Consider the following 19,360-nt stretch of genomic DNA (forward strand, 5'->3'; position numbering starts at 1 on the left):
TAAGGCCCTCGGGGAACCCCTCCTGTCTGCTCGGTGCGGTGCACGGGTTGCGGGGCCGCCGGGGCCGGCCGCTCTCGCAGGCCGCACCGGGCCCGGCCCGGGCGCGATCCCCGTGCGGGGCCGCCGAGCCCCGCCCACCCCTCCCCGCCCCCTGCGGACGCCGCGTGTGATTGGCTCAACGGGCGGAGTAGGCGCGACCTCGGGGGGGAAGAGGGCGGGGAGAGGCGGCCGCCCATTGGCCGGAGATGGCGGCGGGGGCGGGGCGAGCGGCGGCGGCGGCGGCGCGGGCGGGCGGGCAGCGCGCGGGCCCTGCCCGGGCGGCGGCCCCAGAGCGGCGGCAGCTCCGCCCCCGCCCGCCGCGCCTCATCGCTCCGCTCGGCGGGCACGGCACGGCGCGGCGGTCGGCTTGGAACAGCGTTGCATTGCTGATTTTTTAAACATTTTTTCTTTAATATTTCTTATTCCTCCGCGGCGGCCGGCGGGTGCCTGCGGGCAGCATGGGGCTGCCGGCGCTGGAGTTCAGCGAGTGCTGCCTGGACAGCCCCCAGTTCCGGGAGCGGCTCCGCTCCCACGAGGCCGAGCTGGAGAAGACCAACAAGTTCATCAAGGAGCTCATCAAGGACGGGAAGTCGCTCGTCGCCGCCCTCAAGAGTAAGTGAGGGGCCAGGGGCGGCCCCGCGCCCTCCGCCGGCCCCCCGGCCCGGCCCGGCCCCGGTCCGCCCGCCGGGCCTCTCCGTGCCCCTCCTGCTCCGTGGTCTCCGGGTCCTGGTCTGTCGTGGGCCACCTGCTCCCACCCGTGTGTCCGCGGCCCTTTGTGGTCTGCCCGGTCCCGGTCCCAGTCCTGGTCCACCAGGTCATCCCTGCTCCGTCAGAACGCACCTGCCCATGGTCTGTCAGGCCTGCCTGGTCCCGGTTCTGGTCCCGGTTCTGGTCCCGGTCCCAGTCCTGGTCTACCAGGATGCGCCTGGCCATGGTCCATCTGGGCGTGCATGGTCCTAGTCCTCCGGTCCCAGTCTGTGCCCCTCAGGGGTTGGGTCCTTTGGGGATCCCCTCTCCGTTCAGGGTGGGGGATACCCGGTGCCCCCTTCCCGGGCTCTGTGCGGGCGCCCTGTCGGTGCCGCCGCCTCCGTCCCCAGCGCGGACGGGGAAGTGGGGACGGCTGTTGTGTGGGAGAGCTGCAGGCTGGGGGGCAAAGCTGCAAACCGACGGCTTGTGGGGGCTCTGCGGGAGGGGACGCTGCCCCAGGGCTGGGGAGACCCTTGCCCACAGCCAGCAAGTGTCCTGGACCCCCTTATGCCCAGGCTGGGCTGGCTCTCGTCCCCATGGCTGGGGGCACCTCTGCTTGGTTGCCCACTGCCACGGTTGGGTGGGCTGGGCCACTCCACAAGCGACGGCTCTGTTCCTGCTGTTCCCCCCATGGGGTTATTTGGGGTTTGTTCTTTTCTTAAGTTTCTTTGGCCAAAATCACGGATCTCTTCTCCGGCCAGCGGGTTTCCTGTACCAAACGCACTGGCAGCATGGTTGTCACCTTGCCGAGCTCGCCCTGCCCTGCTCCGGTTCAGTGCTGTGGGGTGATGGGACAGGAGAGGGACACGTCCATGCACGCCGGTGCCGTGGAGCCCACCGTGGCCTCACCTGTGATGCACCAGCCTGGCCTCGGGCATGCGGTGGGGTTATTTTGGGAGCTGAGGAGCAGCGGTGTCGCCCTCGGGGCGTGCAGGCAGGTGATGCTCCAGCTGAGCCCACCGCCCCATCCCATCCTGGGAGGGCTGAGCTGCCGCCACGGGACTCATTCCTGCTCCCTGCCCTTCAGATCTCACAGCCAGCCCCGCGGGTGCATTTCCCCGTGCAGCAGCCGCTAATGTTTAGATTACAGGGACCCCTGATGTGCCAGTTCTTGGCGTTTTGGGTTAAAAAAATCCCCAAACCTGACAGCTCTCATTGCATTTATGGTTCTGCAGGTCTGAGCTGTCTTTGCTGCGGTGTGTTTGCCTGTCGAGCTGAAGGCAGCTTGTGCCTGGCCTTGCCTGGAGCTTTCATTTTTATCGCAGAACAAATCCTACAGCCTCGTTCTTCACTGAAAATAAATTTTAGGAATTAACTGGTGGGTCCCGAGGGTGTTTGTCTCTGGGCTTAGTCAGCGTTAGGTTTTAGCAGGTTGCTCGGCAGGTGCTGGCTGAGGGGGCCAGCTGTGCCCTCAACCCTGGTCACGCTGCACGGCAGGGATTTTTGGGTGTGCTGAACTGCTGCGTGCTCGTGGCTGCTGGCAGGTGACTTTCCCGCTGACCGTGGCCATGCTGCACGGCACCCGTGCTGGAGCAGGAAGAACGCTCGCCAGCCTCCGGAGATAAGGATGTTTTTATGGCTGAAATGTTTTGTAGCCTCTGTTGAATGCAGTCCTGGATTAGACCTTAATTCCTGTGCAGGGATGGGGGTGTCTTGCATGGATGCCCAGGCTGCGGTCAGTAGGGGCATGAATAATGATGATTTTGCTGGAGTGTTAATTAATGCCCAAGCACTGGCGCTGCCTGGCCTTGCGGCCACGGCCCATGCACATGCGGCTGCAGGTGGGGCGGCACGCTCCCGGCAGAGGTGGTCTGCAGGGCTCTTTGGGGGTGTGTGGGGCAGGGCACTGCCGGGGGGGCTGGGGATGAGTGTCCCCTCCCTGGCTGTGATTCTCAGCTGCTCTGTGCATCCTTCTCCTGTGCATGGCCCCTTCTCCTGCTGTTAGAGTGACTTCACCGGCCGTGCAGCTGCTGGTGAGCTGTGATGCTTCTGACTCCTCTAGCAGAGACCTGGTGCGGGACAGGATCTGGCCCAGCTCGTTCCACAGGCGTTACCCTTGGTGTGTGGCGGGTCTGAGGTCTGGCCGTGTCATGTGGGCCATTACAGGCCCTCTGGGTGTCCGCCTGAGCATGGATGGAGATGCTCCGGGGGTGGAGAGCTGCTGCGCTGCCTTTTGCCGGGTGTTGTTCCTGCTTCACTACCGCACATGTTTGGGACGGCACCGCCACAAGCCAGAGCCGGTGCAGGTGGTACCTGGAGACCATTTCTGGCGATGATGAGGTGATCACTTCTCTTACCCAGATTTTATTTTTCTCCAGCGTCTCCAAGCGGTTTGTCTCCCCATGTCTGGGCACAGTGGCCTTGTCTCGCTGTTGGGATTGCTTCCACATGTGTTCCTTGGCCGTTGTGGAGGGCACATGGACGCGGGGCTGGGCAGGTCCAGGGAGCAGCAAACCCCCGGCTCAGGGCACGCTGCCTCCAGAGCGAGGGGCTCAGAGCGCGTCTTGGCTCTTGGCACAGTGAGGCAGCCTGCAACCAAAGTTACTTGAAGTCTTGGCAATATCCTCTCTCATTTTCCTTCCTCTTGTGTTTTCTGCTGAATGTTTCACATCCTCTTTGTTTTAAGACAGGCGTCAGGGGAGCGTAACTCTTTCTGTATCCGCGAGGAGCAAGGCGGAGGGACGGCTTGGACGGGGCTGCGGTGTGGTTACGCGGCGGGGAGGAAGATGCAGGAGGGAGGACGACCCCTCCCCAGCTCTGGGCAGAAGTGCTCTCCTGTTCCCTGCTTGGCCCGACACCAGTGCAGCAGGACTGGTGTGCAGGGACGGTGAGGATGGTGTAAAGGCTCATGAGAAAGTCTCTCTCATGATTTGGTGGAGGAGCTGTTCTGCAGCTACCCTGCTTTTGCCCTCTGTGAAGGTATGGAGAGAAGTGGTACTGATTCACAGCGCTTTCTCCTTCATTTAAGAAAAAAAAATTCAGGGGTTGAAAATAATCCTCACTTGCTGAAGGGCTGGTCTTGCTAAATATCCTCTGATGCCGAGGGCATCTCTGGAGTGTGTGTATATATGTGTGTACAAATACTGTTGTGTGTTCCCCCCAGTGAGTATCTGTCCCTATTTCTATTGTCTGTCTTTGCTGCTTGACTGGTATTAGGAGTGACCTGATTTTCAGGAAGACATGTCCCTCTTCCTCCTTTATACATCGTACATAAATTATTCAGAAAGTTTTGCAAATGCAAAGACCTCAAGTGAGACATAAATAATGAACTCCAAGCCTGGATGCCGTGAAACTTGTTCTCCAGCAAAGGAGCTGCGGTGTCCGTCAGTACGAGGGTTACGGAAGCTTTTTGCCCCTTTGTGTGTGCCCTGCGCCTGCGAAACGAGGCAGGCAGGGAGCTGCGTCCCAGGCGGCGGCTGGTCCCGGTACGGCGGCTGCCCGTGGTGCCGGCATCGCTTCCAGCCCCTCGGCTTCGCTTGAGGGGATTATCAAGCCCAGTTGCCCAGATGGTGATGCAAAGATGCTTTGCAGCTAGCCTCAGAAAATGAGCAGCGCACATAATGTTGGAGGGTGTGGGGGTGCAGGTGGCAGGCAGCCATCACACCCTCCTCCTCCTCCTTGCAGCCCCCAGCTCTCCCTGTGCTGACAGGCGCTGTGTCCCCGTGGTGATGGGGCTGCGGAGTGCTGTGGGCTGTCATCTCTTTGGGTGCTGGGGCTGCAGCCCGGTGCCCTGCCACGTTTCTGCTGTTCTGTTTTGCTTCTTCCAACTCCCAAGCACTAATTTGAAGCCACTGAACTCGTCCACGCCCCGGCCGCTGCTGCACTCGCCTGTTGCAGGCTGCAATTTGTGCGGTGGGGCCGGTGGGGGCTCTGTAAACCCCCTCCCCGCGAGGGCCAGACCCCAGCTGGGCTGTGCCATGCCCTGGCAGGGCCGTGCTGTGCCCGGGGCTCCCGCGGGAAGGGCGGAGTTGCCCGTATTTCCGAAAGGCAAAGTTGGGCTGGTTTGGGGTTTTGGGTTGTTTTCCCTTGGCTGTTTCTCAGCTGGGTCACCGCAGAGCTGTGGCTGGGCAGCAAGGAGGGGCAGGACCAAAGGGGGATGCGGGGAAAGGGTGATGCTGGTGTGGACCTGGGCCCTGTGGCAGTGAGGAGCTCGTCAGGCCCTGCTGGCTTCCTGGGGCAGATGCTGTGGCACCGGCCTGTGGGTCTTGCATCGGCTCTGCCCTCCACCGGCATGCCCTGTGCCGGCTGCGGTGAGCGGCTGGGGCTTGCCCCCTGCTCCCCGGCTGGGGTTTCCAGCCTCACAGCCTGGTACGTGCAGGCACGCTCCACGTGAGGCTGTCGGAGGACATGCGGTCACCCTTTGGTCCGTGCATGGAGCACATGATTTTAACAAGCTGCCCAGTGGGGTGATCCGTGTTTCCCGGCGTAGCACTGGGGTCACGGAGGTGGCCTGTGCTGCCACCACAGGTGATGCCAGGAGGGCTTTTGCTGTGGGGTTTTTCTTGGGGCATGTCCTGCTTTTCGTGGCAGCTGTGCAGCTTCAAAAGCAAAGTGGGGTGGTTGTGTGGTTCCTGGCGGTGTCGGCGGCATGCCAGGCTCTGCCAACGGACCGTGCGCCTTTGGATGTGCTTGCACGTGGATTCGGTTCCACGTCTCAGCAGGCTCTTGCTGCACCAGAGCCTTTATGAAATGTCTGTGCCCATGGTTTGGTGGGGCAGTGCCGTACCCAGCCCTGGCACTGACTCTGCAGCTCGTCTGGAAGCGAAACTGAAACTTTTTCCCAGTGTTCAACCTGAGCAGTTAATTCGCTTTTGATACAAACAAGGCTTAGCCTGGGATAAGGAAACGTTTCAGACTCTGGCCGATACCTTCAGGTGCCTTCTGTCCCAGCCAACTTTGCTACCCTTGCTGCCTTTCCCTGCCCACTCCGCACCCACTCCTGGCTCAGCGTGCTCGGTCCCCCGGGAGGGGTACCCTGACCAGAGTGAGTCTGGGGGAGACCCCAGCTCGGGTGGGTAGAGCTGCCCAGCTCAGTGAGTGGATAGATAACACGGTGCTGTGCACTTGAAATGTCCTTGTTGGCCTCTCCAGGGTGAAAGCCCTCGGGTGTGTGGCAGGAGGAGCTGTGTCTTGGCCTGCTTCGTAGCCCGGTGCTGTCTGGGGTGATGGGCCCTTGGACCCCAGTGCTGCAGGCACCTGCCAGCGCTGGGGAGGAGAAACCTGAAGCCCTTCTTGGGTTGTTTTCATCCTTTTGCCCTTCTGGTCCCTGAAGAAAGCCGTTAACAGCCCAAACCTTCCCGTCACCTGTGCCCAGAGGAGAGGAGGGATTGACATATAGAGGTATAGGGCTGGCCTTTCCAGGAATGGCCCTTATTTTTGCAGGTGCAGACATTAATGGTTAGAGACAGTCTCCTGGCTAGGAGACAGCTGTACACTTGCAGACCTGGGTCTGGAAGAAAAGAAACGTTTTACTTTCTGGAGGGTGCAAAATAAAAGCACCCCCCCACCCCCCCGCCCCGTTCCGATGTGTTGCTGTGGCCGCTTGCATTCGGTTCTGCTGTGGTTGTGCCGTCAGAAATGGTGTTTGGCTGCCGCCATCGAGCGCTCGGTGCTGGCCGCCTACAGCAGCGGTGGGGTGCGAGGGCTGCCGAGGTGAGTCACGCCGCGCTCGCTGCACAGCTCGTTTCGCGTCTTCCGAGGGCTGGGGAAATTGCTGCCTCGCGGCGAGGAGGATTTCCTGGGGCTCGGTGGCAGCACCGCGGCCGTGTGGGCAGAAACCCTGATCCCTTCCTGGGTGGTGGGAGCTGGCTTTGCCCAAGGGGCTCACCCCGCTCTCGGGGGGGGGTGGGGTGTATGGGGGTCTCTGCCAGCACCGAGCCCAGCGGTGGCACAGCCCAGCCAGGCCCCCAGCGCAGCCACCGTGGGCTCTCCACCAGGGCTGGGCGAGCAAACCGCAGGGCCAATCTAGGGGGAAAGGACGTGGGTTTGGGGTTTGGTTGCTAAGATGTGTTGCTTCTGATTTTTTTTTTTTTCCTGCTTTGTTCACCCAGCAAAGGTGTACCGTGGCTGCCCCGTGTCAGGGTGTATTCTCCCCATGCCCCCACCGTTGCTTTTGGAGGGTGGTAGGAAATGTTTGGTGTGGGGAATACTTTGTGCTACAGCAGAAGCACGTGGTTACAGCTCAGCCAGACAGTCCTGCCCCTGTGCCAGCAGGGCCGAAGGCAAGGAGGACTTCTTCCTCCTTTGCATGACCTGTGTGGCTTGTGCAGTCACATATTAAATAGCTTGTCTGGTATTTTATTCAAACGAGGATTAATACAAATAATAATACTCTGCTTTATTTTCAGCACAACTTGAAAGCTCCTCCTCTTCCTCTCTGGTGGAAATTAGCAACAGGAACGTGTTCCTGCTTGGGAGATGCTCTTTGTTTCTGGTGGTGGGTCTCGCTGTGAGTCGTGGAGAGATCGTTGTGCGTCCGTGTTGGCTCGGGGGACTGCACGCTTACCCTGTCTGGCTCAGCCTCATTGTAAGGAGGAAAACTCGGATGCGACAGCCTTTCGCCCTGCCCGGGGTGTTGCAGGGGTTCACCCACGTGTGTTGCACGTGGTCGTGACCTGTGCAGCAGGTTTGTGACAACATCCCTGGGCATCGTTTGCCCAGTCCCCTCAGGGTCCCCTGGGGCTGCCTGTGGGTCCCCCTGTGCGCAACTGTGACCCCTCGGTGCTGGTGTTTCGGGGGACCGATGGTGAGAGCCAAGCTCCTGAGTGGGGTGGGCTCCTTGAGTCCCCTGCTGGCTGCAGAGCTGGTGCCATGAGCCGCTGCACTGGGCTGCAGCCGGATCGGCCTCTTGGCAGCGCCGGCGAGAGAAGCTGGTGAGCAGAAGGGCTTGGGCGTGCAGGAGAGTGAGCATTCGTGATTCCGTCTTTTAAATTCTGCTGGCAGAAGGTTTGTTAATAGGGCTCGTAGGCCTTTTTAATAGGGAGCGTGCCACACAGCACCTCTGGGTGCATGTCCCAGCACACTGGTGTGGTGACAGTGTCCGGAGAAGCTGCTGGCCCTGTGCGTGCTGTTGCCCAGCTGTGGCACCAGCACCGACTGGGTGTCTGATGTCAGGTTAAACTCAACCTTTTTGGCTTGGCGGTGGATGGACTGGGGAGTAAACAGCAGCTTTGCAAGGCAGGGGCTGGGACTGACTGTTGCTGAAGCTGGTGTAGCCTAAGATGCATACTTGTGGCCTGGGAGAGATATCTGAGGAGGAGGTGGATGGACCTGGAGAGAAGGATGTGGAGGCTGGTCTGGAGGGGACCTTTCTTAGGGGTTGGGTGGGATGGTCCCAATGCTCCTCCCACGCCAGGAGCCGCACACCTCCTGAGTCCTGCTCATACTTACAGCACGGAGCAGATTTGCCTGGTTTGGGTCAAGAGACTATTTTTCCAAGGCTGGAGATGTACCAGCACAGTCGCATCTTGTGTCTATTTGCTCCTGCAATCCCGCTGCACCGAGTGGTGCATGAAGTGTGCGTGGCGTTACCTGCGTGCCCTGGCACACAGGCTGGGGGTGGTGGGATGCTTTGATTTACTCTTTATTTTCTTTTTCCTTTGGGGATGGCAACTCACAATGACGTTGAAAATCCATGCGAGGAAATGCGGTTCCCATGGTTGCTGCAGGGAGGGTGGGAGCTGGCTGTGCTGGGGCTCTGCCGTGTGTCCCCGTGCTTTCTGCAGGCTGGCACACATGGCGCTTCCCTGGCTGATCCCAGGAGCCTGCAGCTGGGACAGGATGGGGTGAGTGGCGTCGGCCCTCACGGTGCTGCCAGCCCCCTCCCTGGCTGGCAGTGGGGGTCCACCAACCCTTCTGTTCTCACCCCCTCCCTCCAGGCACCCCGAAATAATCATGTGCTTCTCCCTGAAACCCAGGGAGCAATGCCATGGCCAGAGCAGCAGCAGCTGCGGCCATGCACAAAACAGGGCAGGGATGCTCTGGGGGTTTGCATCCCTCCACCCGAGCAAAGGGGAATCAGAACCCCCTGCCCTTTGCGAGGGGCAGCAATGGTAGCATGGCAAAGCAAACCCTGCCTGCGCCATGGTGGTTCTGGTTCGGGGCATTTTGGGCAGCCCTTCTGCACCGTCCAGCAGTGGGGCAGCTGGAGGATGGGCTTTGCCAGGTATCCGTTCCAGCGCTTGGGTTTTGTTTTTTGATCTGTTGCTTTGAAGCGTACCCGAAGGAACCGGGTTTGGATGCAGCATGATGAGTAGCTGTAGCATGACCGCGGTGGGCGGGGAGGGGAGGCAAAGCGAGGGGGAGCTCGTACCGAAACCCGCACAGCTTGTTCGCTTCTCAGCTGCTCGGTGTGAATCATCCCTCCCTCCTCCCCCGGGCACGCGAGCGGCTGTCACCGTGGCCGGCAGAGCTGAGGCTGTTTTCCTGGCGTGGTCCTTTCCTGCCCTGCGAAGGCGCTTCCACCTGCTCCTCTTCATCGCTCCATGCAAGCACCTGGTGGCCCTGGGCCTGTGGGCTGCACGCTCCCGACGAGGCGTGCTCCTTAGGGCATCACCCCGGCGCTTAATGGCAAGGATGGTCTCAAGTGTGGCTTGCAGGAACTGGGAATTGTGCTTCTCTGCCTCTGCTCCCGCCTGCCGATGGGAACCTGGGGGGGGTCATGGTGTGTTTGGGATGCTGGATGCACGCTGGGGAGGGACGGTGGCTGTGGGATGCTCTGCGGAGCAGGGACTGCGGTGCAGACAGGGCAGGGGACGTCTCTGCGGTGATGCCAAGCCATTTTCTAGCTGGAGTTTGTGGGAAGTACACCAGCCTCCGGACCATCTGGCTCCCGCACGTGTAGCGGCGGGCGCAGCCGTGCGGGGGCCGGGGCTGCCTGCAACAGCACGGGTGCGAGGGGCCTGTGAAGGGCCCAGGTGCTGCTTCCTCGCCTTTCCCTGTGGTTTAGACCCACAGCCGGGGTGGGGTGCTGCTCCCCACAGCACCCCATTGCCGGGGGCAGCCAGCGGGCATCGCCACGGCGCAGTGCCTGCTCCAGCGGCCGCCGGCACGCGTGCTTTCTGCCCAGCTAGGCAACTCTTTTTTTTTTTATTCCCAAAAGACAAAAATGCTCCCTTTGTTCTGGGCTGCAGCGTAAAAGAATCTATTTTAAAAAGATACAGACTGTTTATCTACAGCCGGGCTGTAAATAGCTCATAAAATAAGAACTTCCTTTTTCCCCAGGGTTTGCCCAGCTCGCTGGTGGGTAGGGGTGCCGTGCCGTGCTGCCCGTCCCGCAGCCCGGTACCCGCGGCGCTGCCTTCGCGAGGGTCGCATCACGTGCGGCGATGTGCTCGAGGACGTTATTGCAACCTGCGTTCGGCTGCCATTACCCCGGCGCGCTGGGTGCGCTGCATGCGGTGTGCGTGCCTGTGCCTGGGTGCGCACCCACGTGCTTTTTTCTTTTCAGTGGCTTCTAATCCTGCATCAGTATCTCAATGAGGGAAGTGTAAAGGGCCGAGTGACCTGTAAAATAAGCTGGCGTGCGCCTTTTTAATAATGCTACCCAGTAGAGCGTCCCTTTGCTTTTTTTTTTTCCCTTTTCTAGCTGAAACAGCGTCTGTCCAGAACCATGTCCTCACCGAGTGCTGGTTGCTTAGCAATGTTTTACAAAAAAAACCCCCATTGCAGAGCAGAGCGGTTGGGTGGCCCTCCCCTGCTTTCCTCCACGCGGCCGGGATCAGCGGCAGCTCTGCCTTTCTCTTGCAGGTTTTGGGGGGAAGGCCTGGCCCTTGCTCTGTCCCTGGAGGAGCAGTAGGATCCCCCGGGTGGCTGGGGCTCCGCTCCTCCCAGCTGGGGAGATGGGTGCCGCTGTGGGGAGCGGGGCTCTGCGCCGGGGCAGGAGCCCCCGGGAGCGTTCGAGCGAGGGTGGTCTGCAGGGAGCCGGGAAGCATTTCCCGGTACTGTATTCCCAGCTCTTTCAGTGTTGGTGGCCACGAAGGCTGGGAGAAAGCCCAGGTTAAAGGCAGCGATGCTCTCTGGGCCGTGCACCCCGTTTCTCACCCTGCGTGCCTCCCCAGGCCCTGCTGGAGATTTTAAATTCATTTTTTTTCCCCCTGCTGAAGCAGGAAAAATTGACTCACTTGCCAGTAATGTTCCTGCGAGCACGGTGGGATTTTTCCTGTTCTTACAGCTGAGGTGGAGGAGCATGGGAGACAAAAGGATTTCCGCAGCCTCCTTGGGAGGAAAAGGAAGCAGGCTGCTGCAAAACCACTTTTCGAGGGTCTGGGAGCTGACCCCACTTCCCTGCCCGGGCTGTGGGCACGCCGGCCGCTGGCGAGAGCCGCCGCTGGGACTCAGCCCCCTGGGATGTGGCCCCTCAGGATGTGGCCCCTCATGCAGGGATGGATGCCAAGGGGAGGACAGGCAAGTCGTTGCCCCGTGCCGTGGGGAGCGTGTGCCATGTGCCGGAGGGGGCTCCTGTCCTGCCTGAGCCGCCTGTGGGGATGGGGCGCAGGTCCCCTCCCCCCCACCCGGGGTGCGGGGGTCCATAGACCCATCGTCCCCCACGGGACCCCGGCGCTTCGGTGCCTGCCCCTTGAGAAATCAAGCCGGCTCCCTGCGGGCTGGCTATTAACTAATTAGATTTAATAACAAGCTAATCCAAATGCGTGGCTGGTGCCGGAGGCAATCTGCTCCGGCCCGGCATGCTGTGTCTGGCCGGGGGCTCTGCCAGCGCACCCCCCCGCCCAGCGAGACCCCCACCCGGCCTTCTGCTCCGCTAATGGGCCTTGCCTCGGTCAGGAGCAAATTTCTTCTGGATTAGCGTCCTCTAAATCGATTAGCTGTCTCGAGCAGGGCATTTTATTCTAATGAAATGTGATTCCAGGCTCCAGTCGATGAATTATTGTGGAAATGAGGGTAAAGTAATTTGCCACCTTTCTGTGGGTTGTTCCAGGGTTCGGAGAGGAGAGAAACGGAAAAGGCTCGGAGGAGAAATTATAATTAGCAGGGGAGCACGTTACGCTATCATGGGCTCACCCATGCTCCCCTGGTGAGGGAGCTGGGGGGGGCATGGGGGGCTGTGAGTAAAACGTGGCATTTCCATCGTGCCATCAGAGGCAGTTTCCTCGTAGGTGTAAGGCTGGATGTGTTTGCACGAGCAGCCTGGTGCCAGCCGGAGAGCGGGGCAGCTTGCAGATAGTGGGGAAATGCAATATTTGGAATCCTTGTTGCCTGGAAGCCATTAGAAATGTCTTTCGTGGTTTCAGGCGTACAGCTAAGCAAGCACGGAGCAGTGGGGCGGCCGCTCTCCGCAGGTGTGCCATCCTGCTCTCCTTGCGGCAGCGCCGTTCCCGAATGCCTCGCCCCGGCCGGGATACAGGGATTTTTCCTACTGCTTCCTCACATTTTCCACTTGTACAGTCGGCTGCCTTTGGAAATGCCAGCCAAGGCAGTAGTTTTCCCTCTCATTACCATGTCCCTGAAGTTTTCCAGACACTTAAGCTGTCACCCGCCTTTGCTGTTTCTTCGCATCCCTCCTCTGTGTGTGAGCGTTGGATATTCACGTTTGGTTTTATTCAGAGACCTTGTCTGCTCCCACCTGAGCTGCCTCCCCTTGCTCGGGCGCCCGGCCGCCCTCCACAGCCCGCCTGCTGGCAAACTTTCCGCCGGCTCAGCCCTCGCTTGCTGCCGCGGCTGGAGGTTGGGACGGGCTGGGGGGTTCTGCCATAAAACAACACCAGGATGTGAACAAAAATAAACACAGGGAAAAGTGCCAGACGTGGTAGTTGGGTGGGGAAGCGGAGAAATCTTGTTTTGTTTTGCTGCTAAGTGTGTGGAACGCTCTGGCTGTTCAGGGCCAGGGCAGGAGCGTGGGGGTGGCATCGCGAGGATGCTGACCTTCCCCGCACACATGGACCACGCTTGTGCCCCACTGCAAGCTGCTGCCCCTTCCCTGGGTGTGAACGGGCCATGGGCAGCGATGCTCTGGGCTGTGGGAGGACTGGGACGTTGCCACATTCATGCAAAGCACCAGGAAGCCCCGCTGGGATGGGTGTGGGGGCCTCTGTGCGGCGCTGATGGGTGGGAGGGCGGCCGTGCTGGTTCCCGACGCGGTGATGGTCGGCCTGGAAGCTGCCTGCCAGGGTGTCAGTACCCGGCTTCGTGCCCCATATCTTCAAAGACCGTCCCGGGGGTTTCGTGGTGGTTCCCAGTTGCTGCCAGGGGGTCTCTGGTCACTGGCAGCTCGCCTGCATTCTTCTGAGCCCCAGTGCTCCTTGCTGGGAGCGAGGGACCCGCTTTAGGATGTGCCTTCCTACAGCTGCAGACATCTGTCTTCTCAGCATCTCCAGAAATGGGAAGCCTTTCCGGGGGTCACTGGCATCATTCATGGGTTTTATGTTCTCCTTCCTTGTCCTGACCACAGATAGAGACAGCTCGTGGTGCTCTGCCGGCATGTGCAGGTTGCACTCGCAGCCTGCTCCTGGATTTCTCAAGTAATTTTATTTTCTATCACTTTCTTTTGTCCCTACATGGCATCACCTGTCTGCTCTCTGCCCGCGTCTCTGAACTGAGAGCTGCTGCAGCTTGTTACGGGTCTCCTTCCTCTCCACAAATAACCCGGTTAATGCAGAACTGGGGCAGGGCTGAACCATGCTGGGCGCTAAACTGAGCGCTCTGCTTTCAAGCCGTTACTACTGAAAAATCCTCCTTGGGCAAGCAGAGAAAATAGTCCAGAGTTTCCACACAGGGTAGGACAGTCAGGAGCCTCCCCGCATCTTCCTTTCGCAGAGGGATGGAGAGGTCATTGAGCCCATCGCTGTTTGGTGTTTCACATGCTGGGCACTGAAGCGAGGGTCCCTTTGGGTGCGACCCTCGGGAGCAGTGAGGACCCCTTTGTCGACCCATCCCTGCTGCCTTGGCCAGTTACTCTCCCGCCAGCGGCACGGGGAGGGGGGAACGGGCAGAGCCATTTGAATGCAATGGATTTCCGAAGCGTCTCAACCTCTGTGGTAAAGATCTGAGTCATGAAAGTTGCTGCTCGGGTTTTGCCGCAATAGGAAGTGATGGGCAAGAGCAAAGACAAGCTGAACAGGAAGGATGGAGAGCAGCAGTGGGACCTCGGCTCAAAGCATCTGCGGCAAAGCGGGCTGTGCCAGGCTAAAATGTCCAGAAGCAGAGAAAGATGAAGGCTGGATCCATGTCAGAGAAGCGGGGGCAGAAGGGTGAGGGCTCTGATTAACCATCAGCTTCCTCAAACCAGGAGGCGGTCGCTGGAAATAGAAAAGCGGCCAGAGCAGTCTGAGTCAAAGGAAGCAGCTTCTCGCCTCCCGCGCTGCCGGAGCCCCGAGCCCAATGGCGGGGTGTGATGCCGGGCTGAGCAGTGCCGGTGGGCGTGCGGCCGTGCCAGCAGCCGGGCTTGCAGCCGCCGCCGCAGGCTTTCTTTGAACAGGTCACCAAAACACACCTTGCACGCTTGGACCATTTCTAGCACAGGTGATGGGAGGAGCAGGCGGGAGCCTGTGATGCCTCATGCGTCCGTGGCCAGATGTTTCTGAGAGTCCCATGCAGCTCTTAGCTCCCTGAAGCTATTTTTACTGATTTTAAAGTTTTCTGGTATTTCACTGCTGGGGCTCCGGTGAGCTGGAGCCCAGGGCTGCAGCTGGCGAGCAGGGGCCAAGGCCAGGCTCCTGCTGTCTCTGCGAGGGCTCGCTGCTGGAAAAGGGGCTGCTCTCCCCTGCCCCTCCAAAGTGAGCAACGGCCCCAGCCCACGAGCCAGGTAGGGGCTTCCTTCTTGCTTTCTATTCTTTTTCTTGTTTCTTTTTTTTTTTAAAGCTGCTGTTTTCTTCCTTGGCACGACCTGCCTGGTGATACCCAGGCAAAGTCCACCCCTGCCAGGAAATGCTTCTGTTTCCCACAACTGGGCTGCTCCCTTTCGCTTTCGCAACCTTGGCTGTGGTGGGTAAGGGTCACCTTGTGTCCTCGGGACACGAAACCTCCATCAGGAAATCCACCTGTCTCTCTGGGAGACCTGACGGTCCTTGTGGCTTCATTTCCCTCAGATCTTCTCTGCCTTTCATGGGGAATATCAGGAAGTTTGCAAAAACGTCCTGGCCTGGCAAGGCTCCCAGGATAACTCTGAATGTCATTGATTTGGGGGTGGCAAGATGACGTGGCCAGGGTGCTGGGCTGGTGGGCAGCGGGGGATAATTTTAGCTGTGCAACCAGGCAGTCCTTCCAAGGGCTAACTTTGTTTTTCACGAAGCACTGAACTTTTATCTCTTAAAATACCATGGAAGTAATTCATGTCTTCAGCGTGTTACTCAAATCTGATCTGCTATTTGAGCCCAGTCAATAGTCCCATTCATCCTACAATGGGTTCTCTGTCCCTCTGGCAAACATTTTGCCGTACGAAGCCACGTTGAGTGTGTGAAGCGAGGCATACGGTGATGCCTTGGCTGGGGAGCACTGCAGTGTGCTCCCGTGGTCGCAGCTGAGCAGAAGCTGTGGCACCTCCTGGATATTCAATCTTGGGGCCATCTCGGACAGATTGCTTAATTTTTCTTGTGCTTTAGCGCGTCTGAGTAGTTTTGGGATTTCCCCTTGAAGCACGGCTTGTAACTTCCCACAGTAAAATGAAGTTTCAGGATTTGAGGAGGTCGGATTTGGCCTCCCTGCGTGCGCCGGTGAGACAGGGCTCAGCACTATGTTTTGGCTGGAGGCTGTGCATGCTGTAAAGGTACCAAAATGGGGTTTGGGGGTGCTGCGGGGCCCCGGCAGCGGTGCCCTCCTCGCCTCGGGGGGTCCCGCATGGGGTGAGTGCAGGGACTGTGCCCGTTGCGCCGGTCCTTGGGGTCACCTCCGGCTTGGTGTGGCACCCGCAAACCTCTGTATCCGGCACATGCTGAGCCAGGGCAGCCTTTCCGTGGGGTTTTGTGCGTGAACTGACGGCAGAAGCTGCTGCCGGCGGTGGGGTAGTCTCTGCTCGTCTGGTTTTATATATTTACTCAAACGATGAATCAGAGGGGGAACCTGCCAGCAGCTGCAGTCCTGTCTTAAATCACTGATTAACTGCTCAGTGGAGAAGTTATTTAATAAACAAATCGTTGCTAATTATGTATGAAAGTGGCTTGGGGATTGCGCCGGGTCCAGAGGACTGCAGCGTCTCGCAGGAGCAGGGCTTTTGCTGACCTCCCCCGGGAAGCGCAAAGAGAGAGGATTTAAACCTCTTGGAACAAATTAAGCATTTAATGACGCTGCCCTGGTGCTCGAAGCCGACCCCAGCCGTGTATGGGCTGGGCCTCTCTGCGGGATAAGTTTTGATGCTGGTGGCTGCGAACGCTGGTTTTCAGGCACAAGGTGCTTGTTTGCTGGGTTCCCCTGCAAACCGTGGGGCCGTGGTTCGGTCAGAGCACCCCGACCTCAGCAGCGTGGCAGGGCACGTGTGTGCCTCTGCAGGCCAGACCCAGTCGTCCCTTCCCAGCTCCAGCCTTTCCCAAACACCACCCGTGGATAGCCTTTGAGCACCGCAGGGCTTTGCATGAGCCCACGGTGGCTTTGCACTGGTGTTGTGCTCGAAGCCCTGGCTTGCCGGGCGGTCACTGCTGGTGGGTGCTTGCTGCGGTGTCAGACACCATATTGCTGCTTTCTAAGCACCCTTGGTGGGCCGTAATCCGGCTGTTTTGGCCACTGCTTAGAGTGGCTGTTCACTGGATTACCCGTCCTGGCTGGCCCCTGCCCACTGTGGGGTTGCTCGGTGCTGGCTGCCATGGCCTGGGGAAGTGTGGGGCTGTGGAGATGCTGCCGGGGCGGCCGAGCGGGCTGTGCTGTGCCCTGCTTTCTCTGTAGCTGGATGTGGGGGGGTCTCTGATGGTGCCCCCCCAGATCTACCTTCTCTGGGCTCCTGCGTCTGGGCTGTTTCACAGGACAGATCACCTGGCTGCATCCTGCCCTGGCGTCGCTGGTGGAGGCTTCTGGCAGGTCGTTGAGGTGGTGGTGGTGGAGGTGAACCAGCCCCTGCTGCAGCTGCACGCCGTGAGACCCCACAAGACCCTGCTGTGGCCCCACAGGGAGCACAGGGTATGGAGCTGCCCGTTGCTGCTCCGTGTCCTCCTGTGGTTCCCCTCCATCCCCTCCCTGGGGCTGGCAGCAGCACGGCTTGCGCGCCGGGGCTCACGGCTCGCACACGGCAGCTCGCACGGCACGGCGGGTTTGCCTCGGGGTCAGCCTGCGGCACCCGTGCGTCGCGCTCGTCCCCTTCTGGCTGGCTGCCTGCGGGTGCTGGGGGGCAGCACTGTCCGAAGCAGCGGCTGCGCATGGGGTGACCGGCTGGCCTGCAAACGCAGGAGCTTTGGGGTGGCGGAACCTGACATCCCGGCAAACAGCGACATTGTGCCGCTCTCTTTGCTTGAACTGTCGCGCTGGGATTTGCACTGTTTATGCCAATGCGTTTCTGACCGGGGGGGCTGTCACCGAGCAGCAATGCCGGGGGCTTTGCATGTGTGTGCAGAGCATCATCTGCACCCCAGCAGATGATGTCTGATGATGGTCAGACCTTGTGCTGGTGTGGTGCCTGCTGCGTGCAGGTCCCAACGCATTTTGCACACCCCCAAGGCTTCACCTCCGTTGTCCCCGGGAAGCAGGACCCATCGTTTTCTCCCGTCGTGCCAAAAGCGGAGCTGGCGTGCGGAGGACCAAAGAGGCTTGCCTGTGTGTCAGCACCCGGTGAGAGCGCTGGGAGCAAGGCCAGGCCTCGTGTCTGCACACCCCGCCGTGCATCTGCGAGACCCTCAGTCCCTTTTGCACACCCGTGGGCACCCATGCAGTAAGGAGGGCTGGAGGCATTGTCTTAAAAAATAGCCAGAAAATGGGCCATGAAGTAGACGCAGGTTTTTTTTGAGAACCTTTAAGGCACTTGTCAAGATTCCTTCCCACGAGGGGGGAGCTGGTGGCTTCTGTCCTGGTGGCTGTCAGTGGGAGTGTGGTCACGTCCCCAGCGAGGGGGCCGGGGGGCTGCTGGCGCTGTTGGCGGGGGACAGGCAGTGCCACTGCTGGCAGCCAGGCAGGGGTGCCCGGGGGGGGGGGCGGGGGAGGGATGGACAGGCTCCTGCCCTGCCGGGGACCCTCCTGTCCTGCTCCGGGGGATCACAGTGGACGCGCAGCCTGAGCTTGCCGTTCCCTGCCGCGGGGGAAGGAAGGGGCAGGAGTCTTGGTTCCTGTTGTCCAGTTGAGCATTAAATATAGGCTATTAAGCAATTTTCTTTGCAGGAAGTGTAGAAATACCGCTCTGTGTGAGCACAACCTCTGTCAGACACCGAGAGCCCTGGAACTTGCCTTGCGTAGTTGTACAACTGGCCTCATCAGCATCCTTTGCTTTCCCCTTTGCAGCAGCATTAACCCTTCACTGCTGGACTCGTCAGCAGGTTTGTTTTTAACCTGAACCACCCTCAGCGTCCTGCTGCTCCTGCCTCTGTCCCAGGTGCCCCACAGCTGAGCCAGAGCTATTTTTGCTTTTTTTCAGTTTAAATAGCAAGCTGGCTGCAAAGTCAGCTTTGGGGAGAGTCCCCCGCTTTCTGAGCCAGCAGTATAACTTTCCCTGGCCAACCTGGTCTCTGACACACGCGCTGCCGGGCGGAGGGACCGTGCTCCCCAGTAGGCAGTGGGACTGGGCAGCAGGTGGGCAGGAGGGGGGATGCCTGTCGTCTTGATGTCTCATTTTGATGTGTTATGGTTCCCCTTGTGTCCTGTGGTCACGTTTCCCAGCCATCCACCCCAGCTAGGAAAAGCATGCAAGTGGAGGGGTTGTAATCTCTTCTGGCACCTTATAAATTTTTATTGAAGGGAAAAGCTCCCTGCTGTATGTCTGCCCAGGCTTTCAGTGCACCTTGCCTCTGTGGTCCCTTTGGGAAAGCCTGGAAATGTCTTAAACTCAAAGAGATAGGGGTGTTGCGCAGAGGTGAGATGTCCAGCTGAGGAATAAAGTTGGGGAAGCAGCTGGGAGCTGGTGGCTGGGAGCGAGCAGCTCGCAGCAGAGCTGTGGTGCGAGTGACTTCCCCAAAGCGGCCAAAGCTCCGCATGCGGAGTCACCCGAACTGGGGATGGGTGAGATCTGACACCTGCGCCCCAGGGAACAGGGCTGTCCCGTCTCACAGCAGCGTGCCCCCCGGGTGAGACCCCTGCGCGGGGGCTGCCTCTCTGCAGGCCTGGCTGGGACGGGATCGTCCCTGGTGCACCCGGGGTGCTGTGTACGCCTGGAGGAGGGTTGTGAAATCACGCCATCTTCCTTCTAGAAATGGCCGTTTTCAATAGTTCCAAATTCCTTTGGAAGGGTTTTTTTACGTAAAAACCAACCACTTCAGTCTCATTGTGGTAACAGCAGCCACTTCTCAGAAAGAAGATTTAACTCTCAATAGCTGAGGAGGAGGAGGAGGAGGAGGAGGAGGAAGGACACCAGGGTGATCCGGGAGCACAGGCAGCTGGAGCGCGAGGTGCTCCCTTGTGACAGGGCTGCTGCGGGCTGGAGTAACATTGGCTTCAGATGGGTTTGGAGGTGTGAGGCTGGGACGGGATCTCAGCCGGCAATTACCCAGCTCCC

General features: G+C 59.6%; 1 protein-coding gene across 5 annotated transcripts in view; it reads left to right on the top strand.

Annotated features, from left to right (window-relative positions):
- The first annotated feature begins 282 nt into the window (after window positions 1-282).
- Window positions 283-19,360, top strand: part of ARHGAP26 (Rho GTPase activating protein 26) — a 154,041-nt gene continuing 134,963 nt past the window's right edge. For 4 of the 5 annotated variants that reach the window (XM_075103012.1, XM_075103014.1, XM_075103013.1 and 1 more), the window contains exon 1: window positions 283-651. In XM_075103012.1, the coding sequence (XP_074959113.1) occupies window positions 498-651 (154 nt within the window). In that variant the 5' untranslated portion in view covers window positions 283-497. Of the gene's footprint in view, window positions 652-18,169; window positions 18,189-19,360 lie in introns of those variants that run through there. The other variant, XM_075103016.1, reaches the window with a different exon arrangement.

This window comes from Phalacrocorax aristotelis, chromosome 8 (genome assembly GCF_949628215.1).
Source record: "Phalacrocorax aristotelis chromosome 8, bGulAri2.1, whole genome shotgun sequence".
In the NCBI taxonomy this organism is placed as follows: Eukaryota; Metazoa; Chordata; class Aves; order Suliformes; family Phalacrocoracidae; genus Phalacrocorax; species Phalacrocorax aristotelis.